Here is a 16,028-nt window from a genome sequence, read left to right as displayed (position 1 = left end):
TGGTGATTATGTTATGAATAAGAAATTGTGGTTAATATAGACAGTCTAACTTAATGTTGTTTCTGTATCACAGAAGCATTTTCTGGGTTTGAGCCATATGACTTAGTCTTTCTTGTTTGCTTTTATTTTTTGTTTCAATTATCAGGCCTTGATGTTGTTGAGTATATGTTCTTAGGATCAGTCGACAAATATTACAGCCAGGGTTTCATTCTGTTCAATAACATTCATGCTTTGGCCATTTCTTAATTATTAGAGAGGATTTTTCTTTTTCTGGGGTAAGTGAAGGAAGCAGATTTCCTTTAGAGAATTATTTTTATTGTAAATCTTTTAAGTTAGCAATCATCAGTTTTTATGACATATCATTTAATCATACAAAAGCTACAACCTATAATAAAGTTTTCTCTGAAAACAAAACACTCATAAATGTTGATTCCTTTTGCAAAAAGTATGTGGTTTATAGTTTATAGCCTAATAGTTTATAGATTAATAAGGCTACAAAGTAGGATTATTTAAAATCTAAATATCTAGTTAAAAGAATCTAATACTTCAATGTAGCGAAAGAAGAGCAATTTGGACAAGTAGTTGTGTTGAATATCTGACCTAATTGCAGTTACTTTGAAATGTGATATTCTATTATTTCATTAAGATAAGTTGATTGCACGTGCCTCCCTAACCTACTGTGCTTGCGTTTTTATGTGCACGTGCATATTTTAAAATACATACAATTATATGTATTTTTTAAGTCCAAAATTTATGCCCAGGACTTTGCTATAGAGCACATTCCTTTATGAGTACATCTTCTGAGCCCTATGGTTTTCCTTGAAGATCATCACGTGCTTTCATTTTCAGTTGGTCTCGGTCATTGATGGGCGGAGGGGCCACATATGACTTACATTTGCAGAGACTGACTGGCTGGCACACGGATGAGGTGAAATCCATGAAGTCCCCAATCAGCCCTACTCCAGCTACAGAAGGAAAATAAGCAAGAGTACTACCAGATGCTGTCGCTTGAATAATTTCATAGTCTCAAGTTACATTTTCATTTGGAGGAGTCCCAGATTTCCTCAATAAGTTGATTAATTCAAAGCTTCATTTTACTAAAGCTAACAGTAATTTCCTAGAATAAATTTAACTCTTAAAAGATAACTTTTTGGTACGGTGAAGAGACCATGTAGTATTTTTCACGAGTTGACTTGGGTGCCCCCCAAGTCCTGCCCACATTCGTGTTGAAGTCCTAACTATCTGTACCTCAAACTCTACCTTTTTTTTTGAAGACTGGGTTTTTACAAAGATAATCAAGTTAAAATTAGGTCCATAGCCTGACTTCTAATCCAATTTGACTGGTGTGTACAGAACAGGGAAATCTGCAGAGAGACATGCCTACAGGGAGGAAGCCACTTGAATGGAGGACAGCCATCTACAAGCCAGGGATGGCACCCTGGGACAGATCTTTCCCTTAAGGACTCAAAAGGAACCAACCCTGCCAACACCTTAGTAATTTTGAACTTTTGGCTTCTGGAGCTTTGAGGCAATAAATTTCTTTTGTTCAAGTCATCCAATTTGTGGTTCTTTGTTATGGCAGCCCTAGACAATTGTTGCAGTGTTTAACGTTTTGCCAAATAATAAATCAACCTTTTACTACTTTACATTTTGACGAACCTTACTCATATGATATCCTCCACTTTTACCCAAATAGTCTTTCAGGGTCACTGTGGCTTCTGAAATGACTGAGTTTTTCCCAAAATTTCTGGCTTGTGTGATAACTTTTAATTGCCCCGGAACAGAGATGCTAAGTAAGCCTCAGGCAATATAATTGTGATTGGTTTTGGGACTGGGATATTAACAATTATAATTTTTCTCCTGAAAATTGCCTTAGCAAACTGTTTTCTAATCTGAATCTTTTGATGATATGTGGAATCATTTACAAAAGCCACATTTAAACAGAAGTAAGATGTGGAAAAAATTAATGGCATATTTAGAAAACCTCTTCTAATATAGAACCATAGGGTTAAATACGCAAATTTGAAAGCTCATGTGTTTTCTTTTTGTTATGTTATTAAAATAGGAAAGCGATTTTTTTTAATGCAAGAAAAGATCTTTAAACTGTTTTTCATTTCTCTTCTTCTAAGATAGAAATTGACATTGGATGACAAACATATTATAGATGTTACTGTGTTTGTTACACCAGGGAAGGCTGTTTAGTAGTTTCTAAAAACTCATACTTTGGGGCAGGGACAATTTTATAAAGTTTACTTTACTGAATCCACTATGGCTTGGTGATCCTAATGCAGTTGTAATGCTTCAATAAGCTTAGTCAAATAAAGCTTATGAAAATTCTCTCTCCATAGAAATAACTGCTCTGAGCAATCTAAATGTCAGAATGTGGGCCTGTCAATGGGAAAATCCTATTCCTAGGAGCTATTTGAAATGATAGAACAGGGGATTTCACTGTGCCGTGTAATTCTGACAGTCCCAGTTCTTAGAGTTGACCCTGGACTGACTCTAAGGAAAGTGGCCCTTGTCTCCCAGTCTGCAACACGAATAGCAAAAGTGGAATTCACCTCACATAAGTACCAAGTAAGTTCTTAGAACACAAGGGCCTAATTTTCCATTTATTTCTTCCTCCTTGAGTTGCTGAGGATATAATTTTATCTCCATAATACTCAATAAGATGTTATTCTCCCTAGTAAGAATTACCCAGTGAAGGAGCTAGATGAGAAGAGTTCAGTCATTCATTGTTTTGTTTATATCTTTGCTTTTAACAATTGTTTTGTATCAAAACTGTAATTGTGCAGAGTAAAAGCCTTTTGTTAGTTACCAATCAGTGGCATCTTTCTCACATAAGATTTAAGACCAATTTTAGGTCTATTTGGACAAATAATTCAAAGAATGAAAATGTTAGTAACTAAGTAATATACATACTTTGAACACTCTGATAATGAGTAGACTTCAGAAAACTGTTCTCTTTAACTCCTTGTTTTGTATCAAAGACGAGTAAAATGCTTTCCTGGCTCTATAGATGTGTGCAGCTTTCTCAGCTGCTTCTAAAACTCAGAGAACTCCTTAGAAGAAATATTTGTATAAAGTATTATTTGTGTTTACCTAATTTCTTGCATTTTAAAAATATGGGCATGATACCTTAACATTCTTTTCAGCAATGCATAAAGGAACTTCAAGCTCATTTAGAAGTCCTTTGAAAGGCACAGGAAGCTGCTTTTCTTTCCTCTATAGACTAAATTACTGAAAAAGCACAGGAAATCTTATTTCTCTAAATTTCAGGCTGCATTTCCTTCATACAATATGTGTATTCGCTTTGTGCGATATGTGAATTCAATTTAGAAATATGAAGGTTTGGGCTACACTCTTCTGATCTGTTCTAAACAAATAGCTTAATGAAGAAGATTTGGGCTCAACTTAAACAAAGTATAGTACTATCCTATTATAATGGTGCTCAAATCTCAGTGTATATATTTTTGTCAATAAAATTCTTAAACATTTTTTTATTAGAAATATAAAATTATATGGATCTTTTCAATCCAATTATGGCAATAACATTAATTCTGGAGTAACTGTAAAAAGTGTCAATTCCTATTATTAATAATTAAAGATATACAAAAATAAATAGGATATTTCATTGTAATTTTTATTTCAAATGCTTCTGGAGTACTCAATAAAATTAGTCATGTCCCTCCTTGTTCCTATGCATATACATATAGAAAATATTAAATTTTTCAATTATCACATCTTTTCCAACAAATGGATGGAAATTTCCTTATAGATAGGAAATGCAGGTCTAGTTTTCTTTATAGTTAAATATATCAAAAAATAAACAAGGTTGATTCAGACAACATTTGCCTAAAATGTTATCCAGAGCATATTTTTAAAAAAATTGTCTTAGTTCTATAATCAACAGAAGAAAAAAACAAACAAAATATAACCAGAGACATTGAAGTTAAGAACAATCTAACAATAGCTAGGGGGGAGTGGGGAGGGGACCATGAGGGGAGGGGATTACAGGAACTACTATAAAGGACACATGGACAAAATCAAGGGGGAGGGTGGATGTGGGGGAGGGAGGTGGATTCAGCTGGGGTGGGGTGGAGGGATGGGGAGAAAAGGCACACAACTGTAATTGAATAACAATAAAATTTTTTAAAAAAGAACAATGAGAAAAAAAATTGTCTTAGTTCTTGAATTTTCTAAAATTTCCTGGAAGTAGCTGATGGCAATGTGAGAAACCCATCATTTTATGAGTATAATTTTAAGAAGATGCTTTACATGAAGTCCTTATTATTACTGAATACATTTACATGAAAAATATGAATACATTGAGTGTTTTTTGGAGGGGGTTTGACTGTCATACTTTCTTGATTAAAATAGAAGCTATGGTGACACCAGAATGGTAAGATTATGACTCCATATGGGGTAATGTAGCAGGAGCTGATTAATTCTTAAGGGAGAGAGTGAAAAAAAAAACATACATTAGAGTCAACAAATCATGAAAAGGCAACAATTTTGGAAAAAGGTAACAGTTTTGTAACAATACAAAACAGTTTAGTATTTTTTTTTTCCAAATTGAAATATCATGTCATTACTCCAGCCTCTTCTATTCCAGAGGGTTTGTGACTCAGAGTCAGGAGGGCAAGTTCAGAAGGAGGGCTGCTGGGGTGAGGTAGAGGGTTTCATTTATGCATATTTGGTCCAGGACGAAAATGTGTCAACCCAAACAAAACTACTAGAAAATTGTTTACAAAGAAACTGAATATTGTCCATGAACCTTGTGTCTGCCCTATTTATATCACGCTGGCTAGGGACCAGAGTCTGGCTGCTATTTGCCTGAAGCTGAATCCAGACTTTGGGAGATTTTCTGCAGATTCCATCCTCAAACAGCGAATTCATAAAATCTTGCTTGAGACGTCCTGGGTTCATGCAGTGAGAATGGATTATTTTCCTAAAAAAAAAAAATCTGATTGAATCTGTCAAAGTCATTGTCACAAGAGTCATCTCATGGGTCTTGTTGATTAATTTTCATCCCTAAATTGTTTCTTTATATGTAGTTCCCACTGACATTTTGATTTGCCATTTAAGCATGTACTGGGAAGGGACCATGGCCATGATTTCCATTTATTTTTTAACACAAAAGAGATAGCTCTATTAATAAAGCTATGCCTATTGAGCTTAAAATAGATTAATATTATTTTGAGCAATTTTTAAATAATCAAATAGAAATATGCAAGTCGAAGCTCTAATTCCCTTTGTGATAACACTTGTGAGAGGGGGTCCTTGGGAGATAATTAGGTTTAAGTGAGGTCACGAGGGTAGAGTCCTCATGCTGGGATCAGTTCCCTTGTAAAGTGAGACAGCGGGAGACTTGGTAGCTCTCTCTTTGCCAGTGAGGACACAAGCAGCCAACCATCTGCAAGCCCAAAAGAGTGCTTATCTGAATCCACCATGCTGGCGCTCTGCTCTGGGACTTCCAGCCCCCAGAACTGTGAAAAGCAAATTCCCGTTGTTTAAGACACCGAGTCTATGGTGGTTGGTTACCACAGCCCAAGCTGACTAAGAAAATGCATCATCACATATTTGTAAATGGACCATCAGCACTCATATTCATCTATACATTTATCCTGCCTGATCTGGCTGTAGAAACCTCTCCTGGCTGTCAGAAATTAAAAAAAAACAAATAAACAAACTTGGAGATTTAACTGCCTTAGTAACATCTGAGAGGTTAGCTCTAATTGTTTCATTAGTGAGGAGTATCTCAGCTAAACTATTGACATTATTTAGCAAATATATGCTTTCTTCAGTCAAAGACATTGCATATCTTTCTCTCTATCCTACTATTCTTCCTCCTCTCTGGTAGCCTTCATTATTCTGACCAGCTAAGCTTCCCACTAATTATTGAGATGTACCTGAACAGGTATGTTTTACATCAATAACATAGCTCTCATCTTAACATTTTTGCATGTCATAAAAATATATTTTGTTTTATATTTAATTTCTTTCTCCAGTTACATGTTACTATGCACTAAATAACCTTCTATATACAGAAATACTGAGGTTATCTAACATAATACTTTTTTTCAGCTGATTCCCCTTAAACATTATGAAGTTTCACTTTATAGTAAGTGTTTATTAGGCCTCGCTGTGTAAAAAGTCTTTTGCCAAGTACTACAAAAAGAATAGATGATTTGCTTCTGACACAGAGCTTTGTTGAGAAAACAGAGGGCTTCACAAAAGTCAAACAATTTTATCTGTGCATTTGCATTATCAAAAAGATGTGACAGCATCACTGGTAAGATCCACAATGTTCATTTTAAAAAAATTAAGAATATATCATTATGGAGTTGGCATTTCAGGTGATTCTTGAAAGAGGAATTGGATTTTTAACAATGCAATTGTAATAGAACTATCGTTTTAATAGAAAAAATAATCAGAAATCCTTGCCAACTTTAGATTGGCAAAACAACACATTTTACATGTACTATGTTAGTTCAATACATTTTGTTTCAAAACATACATTCTAGTTATGCACTCCTCATTGTTTTTCACCTTAAAATTCAGTTTTTGTAGGAAAACTGGTATCTGAATGGGGAATAACTAATAAGTTGAAAATGAAAGTTGAAAAGGTGGAGGAAAACGGTGCTTAGAGGAGGCGATACCAGAAGAGATATCTATTACTTTGCAGGAAGGACCACTGGAAATTGGGTAGCAGGTCACTGCGCGGCAGGACTGCCCAGGGAGGGACTTCCTGACTCTCATTCACCCAGAGCAAGAGCAAGAGCAAGAGCACCTCAATGTCAGCAATTCACTTTGCAAATCCCAAGCGCATCTGTTCGTTTAGGGTCGTGACAATGCAGCCACTTAAGAAACAAGAATGAAATTTGAGATTTTATTTCTAAAATGAAAATAACTTTTAAAAGAAGCTGTATATTTAGATCATTCCAGCTGATCACTCTTTATGATACAACAGCTGAAGGAAAATAATTATTTTCTTTTCTAGCAAGAGCAAGAGGGCCAGTCAGAGCTCGTGATGGCTGGTAATGCAAACTTAACCAAATCAAAGCAGTTGACATATTCTCATAATTGGAAAGTCCAGAGATAAACCTGACTCTAAACACAGCTGGCCACACGAACCCACCTGTAGGTATCTGGATCCTGCCACTTTTTGTTCTGTAACAGACTGTCCATCTAGTGGGCCAGAGGGCCGCTAGTGGGCCCCACCAGCTTAGCAACCCCTGTAGAAAGAGAGTATCCTCATACCGTTCCATAAAAAACGTGGAAGTCCCTGATTGCCCCACCCCCTCACTGGCACAGGCAAAAGGTGGTGTTGTGAATGATCAGGCTTGTCTTGAAAGCCCATTTCTACGGCTGGGGGCTAGGGCATTGTTCACCTTCTAGTCTCACCACTAGAAAAAAAATCACACGCTAGAAAAGTAGACAGAGTGGATGAGCAGAAAGGAACGCTAAATAACGTACAAAATAGGCGTATATCTTTTCACCGCAACAGGTAGATTAGGTGGCCAAATTATTCCCTGAAATATTATTAAAATAATCACGTCCCACAAAATCTGGAAGAAAAGGTAGTAATTTAGAGCTTTCATTAAAATTGGCAAGGGATCAATTTCAGGTTTGAGATAAAAGCAATTTTTACCTTGAAAATGAGTAGTGTTGTTTCTTTAAAAATGTGCCTAGAATCTAGAGTCTTCTAAAAATTACTCTAGGTTATTTCTTATGTTCTATCTAGCTGTCTAATCTTATCCATCTATTAATTAGAATATCTAGGGTTATTTATTTTTGTGAATTGCCTTGATTTATCTTGCTTCTCAAAATTTATTTTTATTAATTTTATGTACACTTGTAGAAAAACATAATTTGTCACAAATATCTATGTAAATAATATATTCACATTCTGCAAAAGCTAGGATAATAAAATATGTAAAGATGGATTTTTTTTACTATTTAACTATATTTGTCAAAAGATATTTTCAGTAGTTTCTCTAAAATTCTTATTTTGCATGGATCTTTTGGCATACTTAAAAGTATTTATCAAAGATTATTCTTCCTTATAATTGAGAATTAGATTCTTAACACACTTTTGGAATAAAAACATATTTTATAATGTCATAATAGTATATACTCTCCTTTATTCTCTAATTGTTGAGGGTAAAGATATACTTTTAGAGTACTCCACAAACCATATTGCCTAGTGAAATACAAAATTCAGAATTAATGCTTTTATGTAATGGGGGTACAGTACTTTGTTTACACCAATCTAGAATGTAGGTGTTCTCCTTGAACATCCTGGAAGAGATTGTACTGCCAGTGTCCCATAGGAACCATAATGGGAAAATGCACTTGGCAGCCCTCTCATCTGATTAATAAGGCATGATGAGGTTAAGTGACTTCTTTCGGGAGGCTCATGATCTATTCTCCCACGCATCACCCGACTGCGAAGCTGGTCTTTGGAGCCGCTGCATGAGCCACTCATCGTACTTTCTGGCGCAGAGTCACAAGGCCTTTCAGCCAGATCCCCACTTCTTTCAAAGCTGATTCTGTCTTTCTGGCAATCAAAATACTCTGTATGAAATCAGAACCAATGAAATTAAAAAGCAGGCTTGGAAAGTACTGTTACATATCCTAGCTTCTCTGCTCCAGTTCTGAGACACCAACTTTCAAGAAGGATTGCTCAGTAGTATTTACCTCCCATTTTTTCTGCCATATCAATTACTAGCTCTTATCATCCTCAAAGTGCTTCTCAAACATTAAATAATCTCAGATTACATGCGCTGTTCTTTGCATTTATCTTGACCAGTTGTCAGAGAAGATAATTTATTTTCCCTCAGTTTCATTCTTCTTGGCTCTACAGCTTGTGCAGTAAACTTGAATGGAGAATGAGAGGTGTGACTCAGTATTTTCATAACAAAGGCAATAGTAATTTACTGTAAGCAAGATAACTTTCAAATTGCTTGTGGTTTTGCAGTTGACACTCAGAATACATTTTTATCACCTTTGAGTCTTGATTTATTCCTAAGTGGAACTTCTGAGGATATGAAGATGAAGAAAATATGAAAATATTTAAAAAAATCACTTACAGTTTATCATTTTTATCTATTTAAAATGTGGTAACGTGATTGTTTTATCAGGATTATAAAGTGAAATAAAAGTTGGAATTCATATATGTAGTCAGGTCTTTAAAAATATAAACTAATATTTTAACTCTAAATTTTCATTACTTTCTGAACAAGAAATGGAAAACTATTTAGAAATTCCAGTTTTTTAAAAAAATTTTCTGTCTTTTAAAAATGTGACCAGTATTCAACTAATTTGTATCAAATCTCAGTAAATTTATTCTTTCAGTTTCAAGATACCATGCAGGTGTGTAGAATACTGGCTACAGAAACACTGTAATACACAGCTCACTGAAATGAATCTGAAGTGCAAAAGCAAGTCTTCCAGTGTTCGCTGTATAGTGATAGTAGAAAGCCTTCCAGAGGTTAAAAAACAAAAAACAAAAAACCCTGGAGATTAGCAACATATCAACTTTCAGGTAGGCCTCTCCTAAACACTTATAATTCACTTACTCTTTTTTGCAAATCGCTATTCCAAAGGTTTGATTCACTGAGTCTTAAATCACAGTTCAAAGACTCCTATCATTCATCCATTTTCGGAACTGCCATTAGAAGTGATGGGAATTTGGTACAAAAATCAATGAGAGGATATGACATGAGTGCTTTCTAATTTTTTCTTCTTGGAGCACCAACTCAAAAACGGTCTGTGAAATCTATTTTCAAAGGTATTTTTCCATCTTGCTATCACTTCAACTAAATTGAGTTCATGAACTTGGGATATATATACACGTAGTTTTTCAGAAAAGAAAGGAGATTCATTGTCACTATTGTGAATTTTTACCTAAAGTCATTTAAAAATCCTAATCAGATTATTTTACTACTGATGTTCCCCTTTAGCTTTGTAGTCTTTTAAAAACATGGGCTCAGGTTTACCATTTAATCTACAAAAGTTGTATTAGTTGTTTCTGGGCAGTGAAATGATCAAGGATTGCCTATGTATCTGTTTTACTACTCTTTATATTTAAAATTTTTTGGTCATGAACATGCAGACTCCCGAAAGCAAGAATAAAAAAGTTACTGGATATAATACACACCATTCTCTTAGACCTTCTGTGTCCCTTCACCAATAATAAAGAATGGCTTCAGTAGAAAGGTTAGTCATGCAGTTAAAGCAGGGTATCTAGAAGGAATTTCATCCATTTGAACTATTTTGTTACTGTTTTGTTTCTCTGCCAGAGGATATTGTTTTGCTTGCATTCAGCCTATGAGCCTAAATAAAAGAAAAGGGTATGAAAAAAGCAACTTGCCCCCAAAACTCATTGCCCATGATGGCAATGGATATGGGAGAAGGTAAGGGAGAAGCAAAAATGAGTTCAAGCTGATGGCAAGGTTTGTGGTCTGAGTGGCAGCATTTATGGACTGCTGGTTACAAGAGCAAATGGGTTTCAGGGAGGAGGGAAAATGCTGGGAAGAGAGAATGTGGCAGTGGGCAGTGAGGTATGGCCCTGCCACTCAAGAGGTGTGTTCTAGTATAGAAAATAATATAAACAGCTTGCAAATACTTACATAATCTGTGTTTGTCATTAACATGTGATGTGAATTTCTAAATTGTCATTCTTCTTTCCGACTGTTTGGTTAGGAAATGCATCCACCACCACGACTGTTATAGACAACAAAAACGGAGCTGTGCCCAAATCCCCTGGAAAAGTGCTCAAGAGGACAGTCACAGAAGACATCGTGACCACATTCAGCTCCCCAGCCGCCTGGCTTCTCGTCATTGCTCTGATAGTCACGTGGTCCGCTGTTGCTGTTGTTATGTTTGATTTAGTGGATTACAAAAACTTTTCAGGTAAGATCTATGAAAATTTGGCTTTTAAATGAATAGAAACAGCGATTCCCCCAGGTTTGGCTTTGTCTCTTTTACCCTATCTTCATGTGATAAATAAAGCACCCAACAGGCATGATTTTAGGTCACTGAAGTCTAGTTTCCTTCCTTGCTTTTTCCTTCTATTTTTGCTATGTGACTGTATACTCACTGATTTCAAATGAAATAGATTTTCTCATTTGTAGAGCTGAACAGAGGCTGAAGGTTACAATTTCATAATGATTAAAAAGATCGGGTGGATACTTCCTCTTGGTACTGCAACTTTATTAACCACTAATAAAGGGTAATTTGTAGTTTTACAGTAGGTAATATAAAACAAAATGAAAAGCTTTTGGACAAATGGAAAATAGGGTAAAGTATTTTTAAGTCCACATGCCATCTGGCTTCAAACTTCCTTTTCAGACATACTCCTTGCTCCTCCTATCAAAACTTCCTGTTTTGAGTTCCCGAAAATAAAGAGTGTTAAAGGAGTTTCCCAGAATGACTTATAATGAGCTATTATATCTTGAATGTCCTTGTGTTTTGGAGTAAAATAGGAAAAACACATGTGAAGGTAGATTTTCATTATGGCAATTCAATCTCTGAGTGTATTTTTCATCCCTTTGTTTAAAGTCTTTTTATATTTAAAAAATTACATTTATCTATTTCTCATCTGACATGCTCTATTGACTGTGCATTCCTTGAAGGAAGGAATTAGTCAGGCATTCAATAAATATTAAATGAATAGATGAATTAGTTTTTGCTTATCACTTTTTACCATAAGCAAAACCATTTCATTAACCTATTAAAGTGCTTCTTCATATTTGTACCACCCCCCCCCCAGCCCACTCATTTTCTTTCTTCAGTAGTGGTGGAATCAGTAACACCCAGAAATTGTAATTACTGTAACTTGCATTCTATGTACAAAGGGTCCCTCTGTTTTTCATTACGGTATTTTATGCATTAAACAATTACGTATCAAGAATCTACTCTATGTTCCAAACAATAGCTATGTTAAAAGAAATACAAATATAAATTTGAAAAGTTATAAAATTGTATCATTTGGGCTTATTGCCTCGGAGGTGCAGTTGAAATGATGCTGCCCACTTGCACCACTGGCAGCTGGGCTGAAGTGAGCATCATCTATTCTAACAGGTAGAAATACATCCATGGTATCAACCAAAGCAAAAAAAAAGCTGTTCATTCGGATCCATAAACCTCTGCTCTAAATAGGCTGTACTAAATATTGTATAATGTAGACTCTCAAAAGAATGTACACCAGAAATGCCCATAATATAAAATTATTTCTTAGAATTTTAAGTGAAAAACAATTAGTTATGTTGCTCCAGAGGATTTATTTCCCTTGAGCTTGTATTGACTGTGATATTTTATCTTTCCTTTCTCAGACTTTAATTCATTTAAATTTTAGAACCAAATATGATCATAAATATAGTTCTGTAATGTTTACAATAGATGTTAATAACTACATGTAAATTTAATATTTATAAAGTTAATAATCTAAAAGTGCATTAAAGAAATTTCTGTTGAAATGGATTTCTTCTTACTTTACAAAGTGAGAAGCTACCCACTAGACTTCCAGATTAGATTTCTTAAGTATAAAACGCACTTTTAATTTACAGTAGGGGGTTCTTTTTTGGATCACTGTAATTAAGTGCTAGGGATAATGCCTATGTTTCTGGCATTTCACCTGATTAGGGAAAAAATAGCCTCTGCATTGCTACTACTTTATTCCTTCTCTTAGGAAGTGTTTATTAAGCACACCTTCTATGTGAGGTCTCCTCCTCCAGTTTTCTATTTTTATCAATGAGCTAAACAACTATCCATTCCCAGCAGAAAGAAACCTGCAAGTCATCTTTTAAATTTGCTTGGCATTTGATTAGTCACCATGTTCCATGACAACTTACTCCATGTCTCATAAATTTGCTCCCTTCTCTTATTACCCCCATCTCCATTTCTACCCTTCGGGACTTGATTGTTTTTTTAGGGGATTAATGAAATATCTTCTGGCCTCCCTCATCCAGGCTCTCCCATTTAACATTGCTCCAGAGGTATCTGCATACAACATACATTTCATCAACTATTTCCTGTTGCCTAAGTACAAAATGCTTGGTATGATATTTAAATCTTTGGCTTAGCTCTATATTTAATTTTTATAATTCAACTCATGAACCTTGTTTTTCAGTCATATCACTACTGTTCTTCCCTGTTTTTCTTTCTGTAGAAAAACATACTCTCAACTTCTCAAAGCTTCTGCTTATACTGTTCCTCTCTCCTAGCCCCACCCAGAAAGCTGAAACTGTATTAAAGTAGTTAAAAATGTGAACTCTGGGGCTGGATTTCCCTGATATTAAATCTGGACTTTACCACTTTTTAAATGTGTGATATGGAGAAGTCACTTAGCCTCTCTCTGTCTGTTTCATCACCTACAAAGCAGAGGTAATAGTAGTAATAAGATAAAGAGAATTATATAAGTGATTATATTTCAAGTACTTAGAACAAAATCTAGTTTATCACAAGCACTGTATAAATATGAATATCCTAGTAGAGACTCTTTTCTCAACTTTCTATCTAGAGAATTTTTATTCAGATTTCAAGATCTACTTTTTCTTTTATAAAACATTCTCAGGCTTTCTAACAAGAATTCTGTATACTGTGCTTTCATTTCTTCATACCTTATGGGCACCTGTATTACATCAGTTAACACATTGTATTTGTAACCTGTCCACTTACTATCTCACTCTGAAACTTAAACCTGTCCCGGGGAGGAGCTGTCTGATATAATTCTGTACATGCGTGCTACTACAGAGAAGTCTTCTGCTAGACATTGCCTACGGGAATGAATAATACTGACATTTGGATTTTGAAACAATTTCTTATATTATAAAGAAACAATATGCCATAAAAATTTTAATTCCAACTAGTCAATTTCAAGCAACGTTATAAATTATTAAATTTAATAAAATTAGAATGTAAAAATAAAATGCATTTATAAGATGAAATGCTATTTGTTACGTGTCATAACATTATCTATTGTTTTCATGATAAATTACCTCAAGAGTATGTGGTTTAAACCAAAAATGATTTTTTACTACACACAGTTTCTGTGGGTCAAGAATTGGGGAATGGCTTAGCTGGTGGTTCCGGCTTAGGGTATATCTTGAGGTTTCAGTGAAGATATTTACTAGGGCTGCAAGACATCTGAAAGATTTCGTGGGGTGGCGGAGCCACTGGCAAAATGTCTCACAAGGCTGTCAGTGACTGCTGCTGTGTCCTCTCAGCATGGCAGCTGCTGCCTCCAGCCTGAGGGATTCCAGAGAGAGCCAGGTAGCCGCCTCCATGCCTCGTATGACCTAGACTTAGAAGTCACACCCTTTCATTTCTATCCTTTTGGTCACACAGGTTAGTCTCATTTAATGTTGAAAGAGACTATACTAGGGTGTGAATAAAAGCATGCGAGGATCATTGGGGGACATTTTGGATGCTGGCTACTATGTATTTCACCCTAAAAAAATGACATCACTAAGTTTCACATCTTAAGTGCTTACAGGTAAGGAAGTGCCATACGATACTCTAGTTGACAAAGATATAGTAATTACAATAGGTGCAAGGAGAAAGACATGCGTTGAGGTGACTCATGAGGCCACATCTAGGAAGATAAATTATTCACCAATGGATTTGAAATAAAAAAATAATCACAAAGCTAAAATTTTAAAGGAGAAATGTATAAATTCTTCAAATAAGAAGTTCAAATACTTTTAGCTAAGTGAAATTTGAATGGTCAATTTCTGGAACCTAAAGAATGTAAGTTCAAATAATTTGTATAATTATAGTACAAAAAACTCATATTAATCTTGGTTGGATGGCACACATCCATACATATTTAAATCCTAATTTCTTCACTCTATTTAGTTCAAGCCTGTCTTTTTTGTGTTGATTCTTCACAGAAAAAATCACTTGCTTCAATAAGAGTTTTAAATAGAAATGGTACTTTTATGTATCTAATATTATTTTTAATTGATACACTTCAAACATTTGCTAGGGATTAATGTTATTATAATGATAAACCTTTTGTGGTACATAATAGCCTTTGAAATGTATATTGCTAACATTTAAGAAACAAGACTAGTGGAAGAGGAAATCACACTGGAAGTGCCCTAAAGGCCAAAAAGTAAAGGCAGCTGTCCTTGGGCTCTAAATTCCTCTCCGGCACTTTAGAAAAGTAGATAAAGTCTTTGAAGACATTAAAAATTGTTCACAGAGAAATAAAAAAAGATTTTATAAACACATACTGTATTGGATTGATAAGAATTATTCTCCTCTGAGCAACCTTCACAATTCCTTATTTTCTGAATTTGTTCTAACTTAATCTGTACATGATCTGTGAGGCCCTTGAAAAATTGGCTTTACATGATTTTTTCAGAATACTTGGGATCACTCTACAGCTCTATAAACTCCAAGCTAATATGACTAGGAACTTATATTTCCTTGTCTGTAAAATGCAGATAGCACTTTGCTTTCTGGAAATTTTGCAGATAGCACTCTGCAAAATTTGTGACTTTGATTCTTATCCAATTAGACACATTTTAGGACACCAAAACAGATACTAGAAAGAGAGTTCACCTACCTTTTATATCTTATTAAATATAATGTTCACACAATGCTATGGTATATCTGTCAGAGCTTGCTCAAAGTAGAATCACTATGAGTGATACAGAATAGGGGATTTATTATATGACTTATGAAGTCTGTTGTAATGTGTCTGGGCTGGGTTGGAAATCAGCAAGACGGAATTTGATGTAGGAAAGGAAGCATTTTTTTCTTCTATGCTTCTACATTTTGGCCTAGGCCCCCATTAACCAAAGAGAAAAACATTCAGACTTATTTGATATATGTTATGTGTTACACTGGAGCTTTCATAAGGAAAAGAAGACCATAAGAGACAGTTAAACCTGAGCATTTTTATTGTGGATTTGATGAAGAGTAAGAAATGGTAGATAAATGTAATAGAAGAAAAAAGGTTATGAGGTACATGTATTAAATTAGGACAAACAGCAAATCATTTGATTCCTCTG

The 16,028-nt window shown here is 34.9% G+C and overlaps 1 protein-coding gene across 1 annotated transcript in view; it reads left to right on the top strand.

Annotated features, from left to right (window-relative positions):
* Nucleotides 1–16,028, top strand: part of TRDN (triadin) — a 306,741-nt gene that overhangs the window by 34,122 nt on the left and 256,591 nt on the right. Inside the window, exon 2 of the mRNA XM_053914068.2 lies at nt 10,711–10,920. Within this exon, the coding sequence (XP_053770043.1) occupies nt 10,711–10,920 (210 nt within the window). The remainder of the gene's footprint in view (nt 1–10,710; nt 10,921–16,028) is intronic.

The sequence above is a fragment of the Desmodus rotundus genome, chromosome 11, assembly GCF_022682495.2.
Source record: "Desmodus rotundus isolate HL8 chromosome 11, HLdesRot8A.1, whole genome shotgun sequence".
Lineage (NCBI taxonomy): Eukaryota > Metazoa > Chordata > Mammalia > Chiroptera > Phyllostomidae > Desmodus > Desmodus rotundus.
This window is presented reverse-complemented; position numbering and strand designations above follow the sequence as displayed.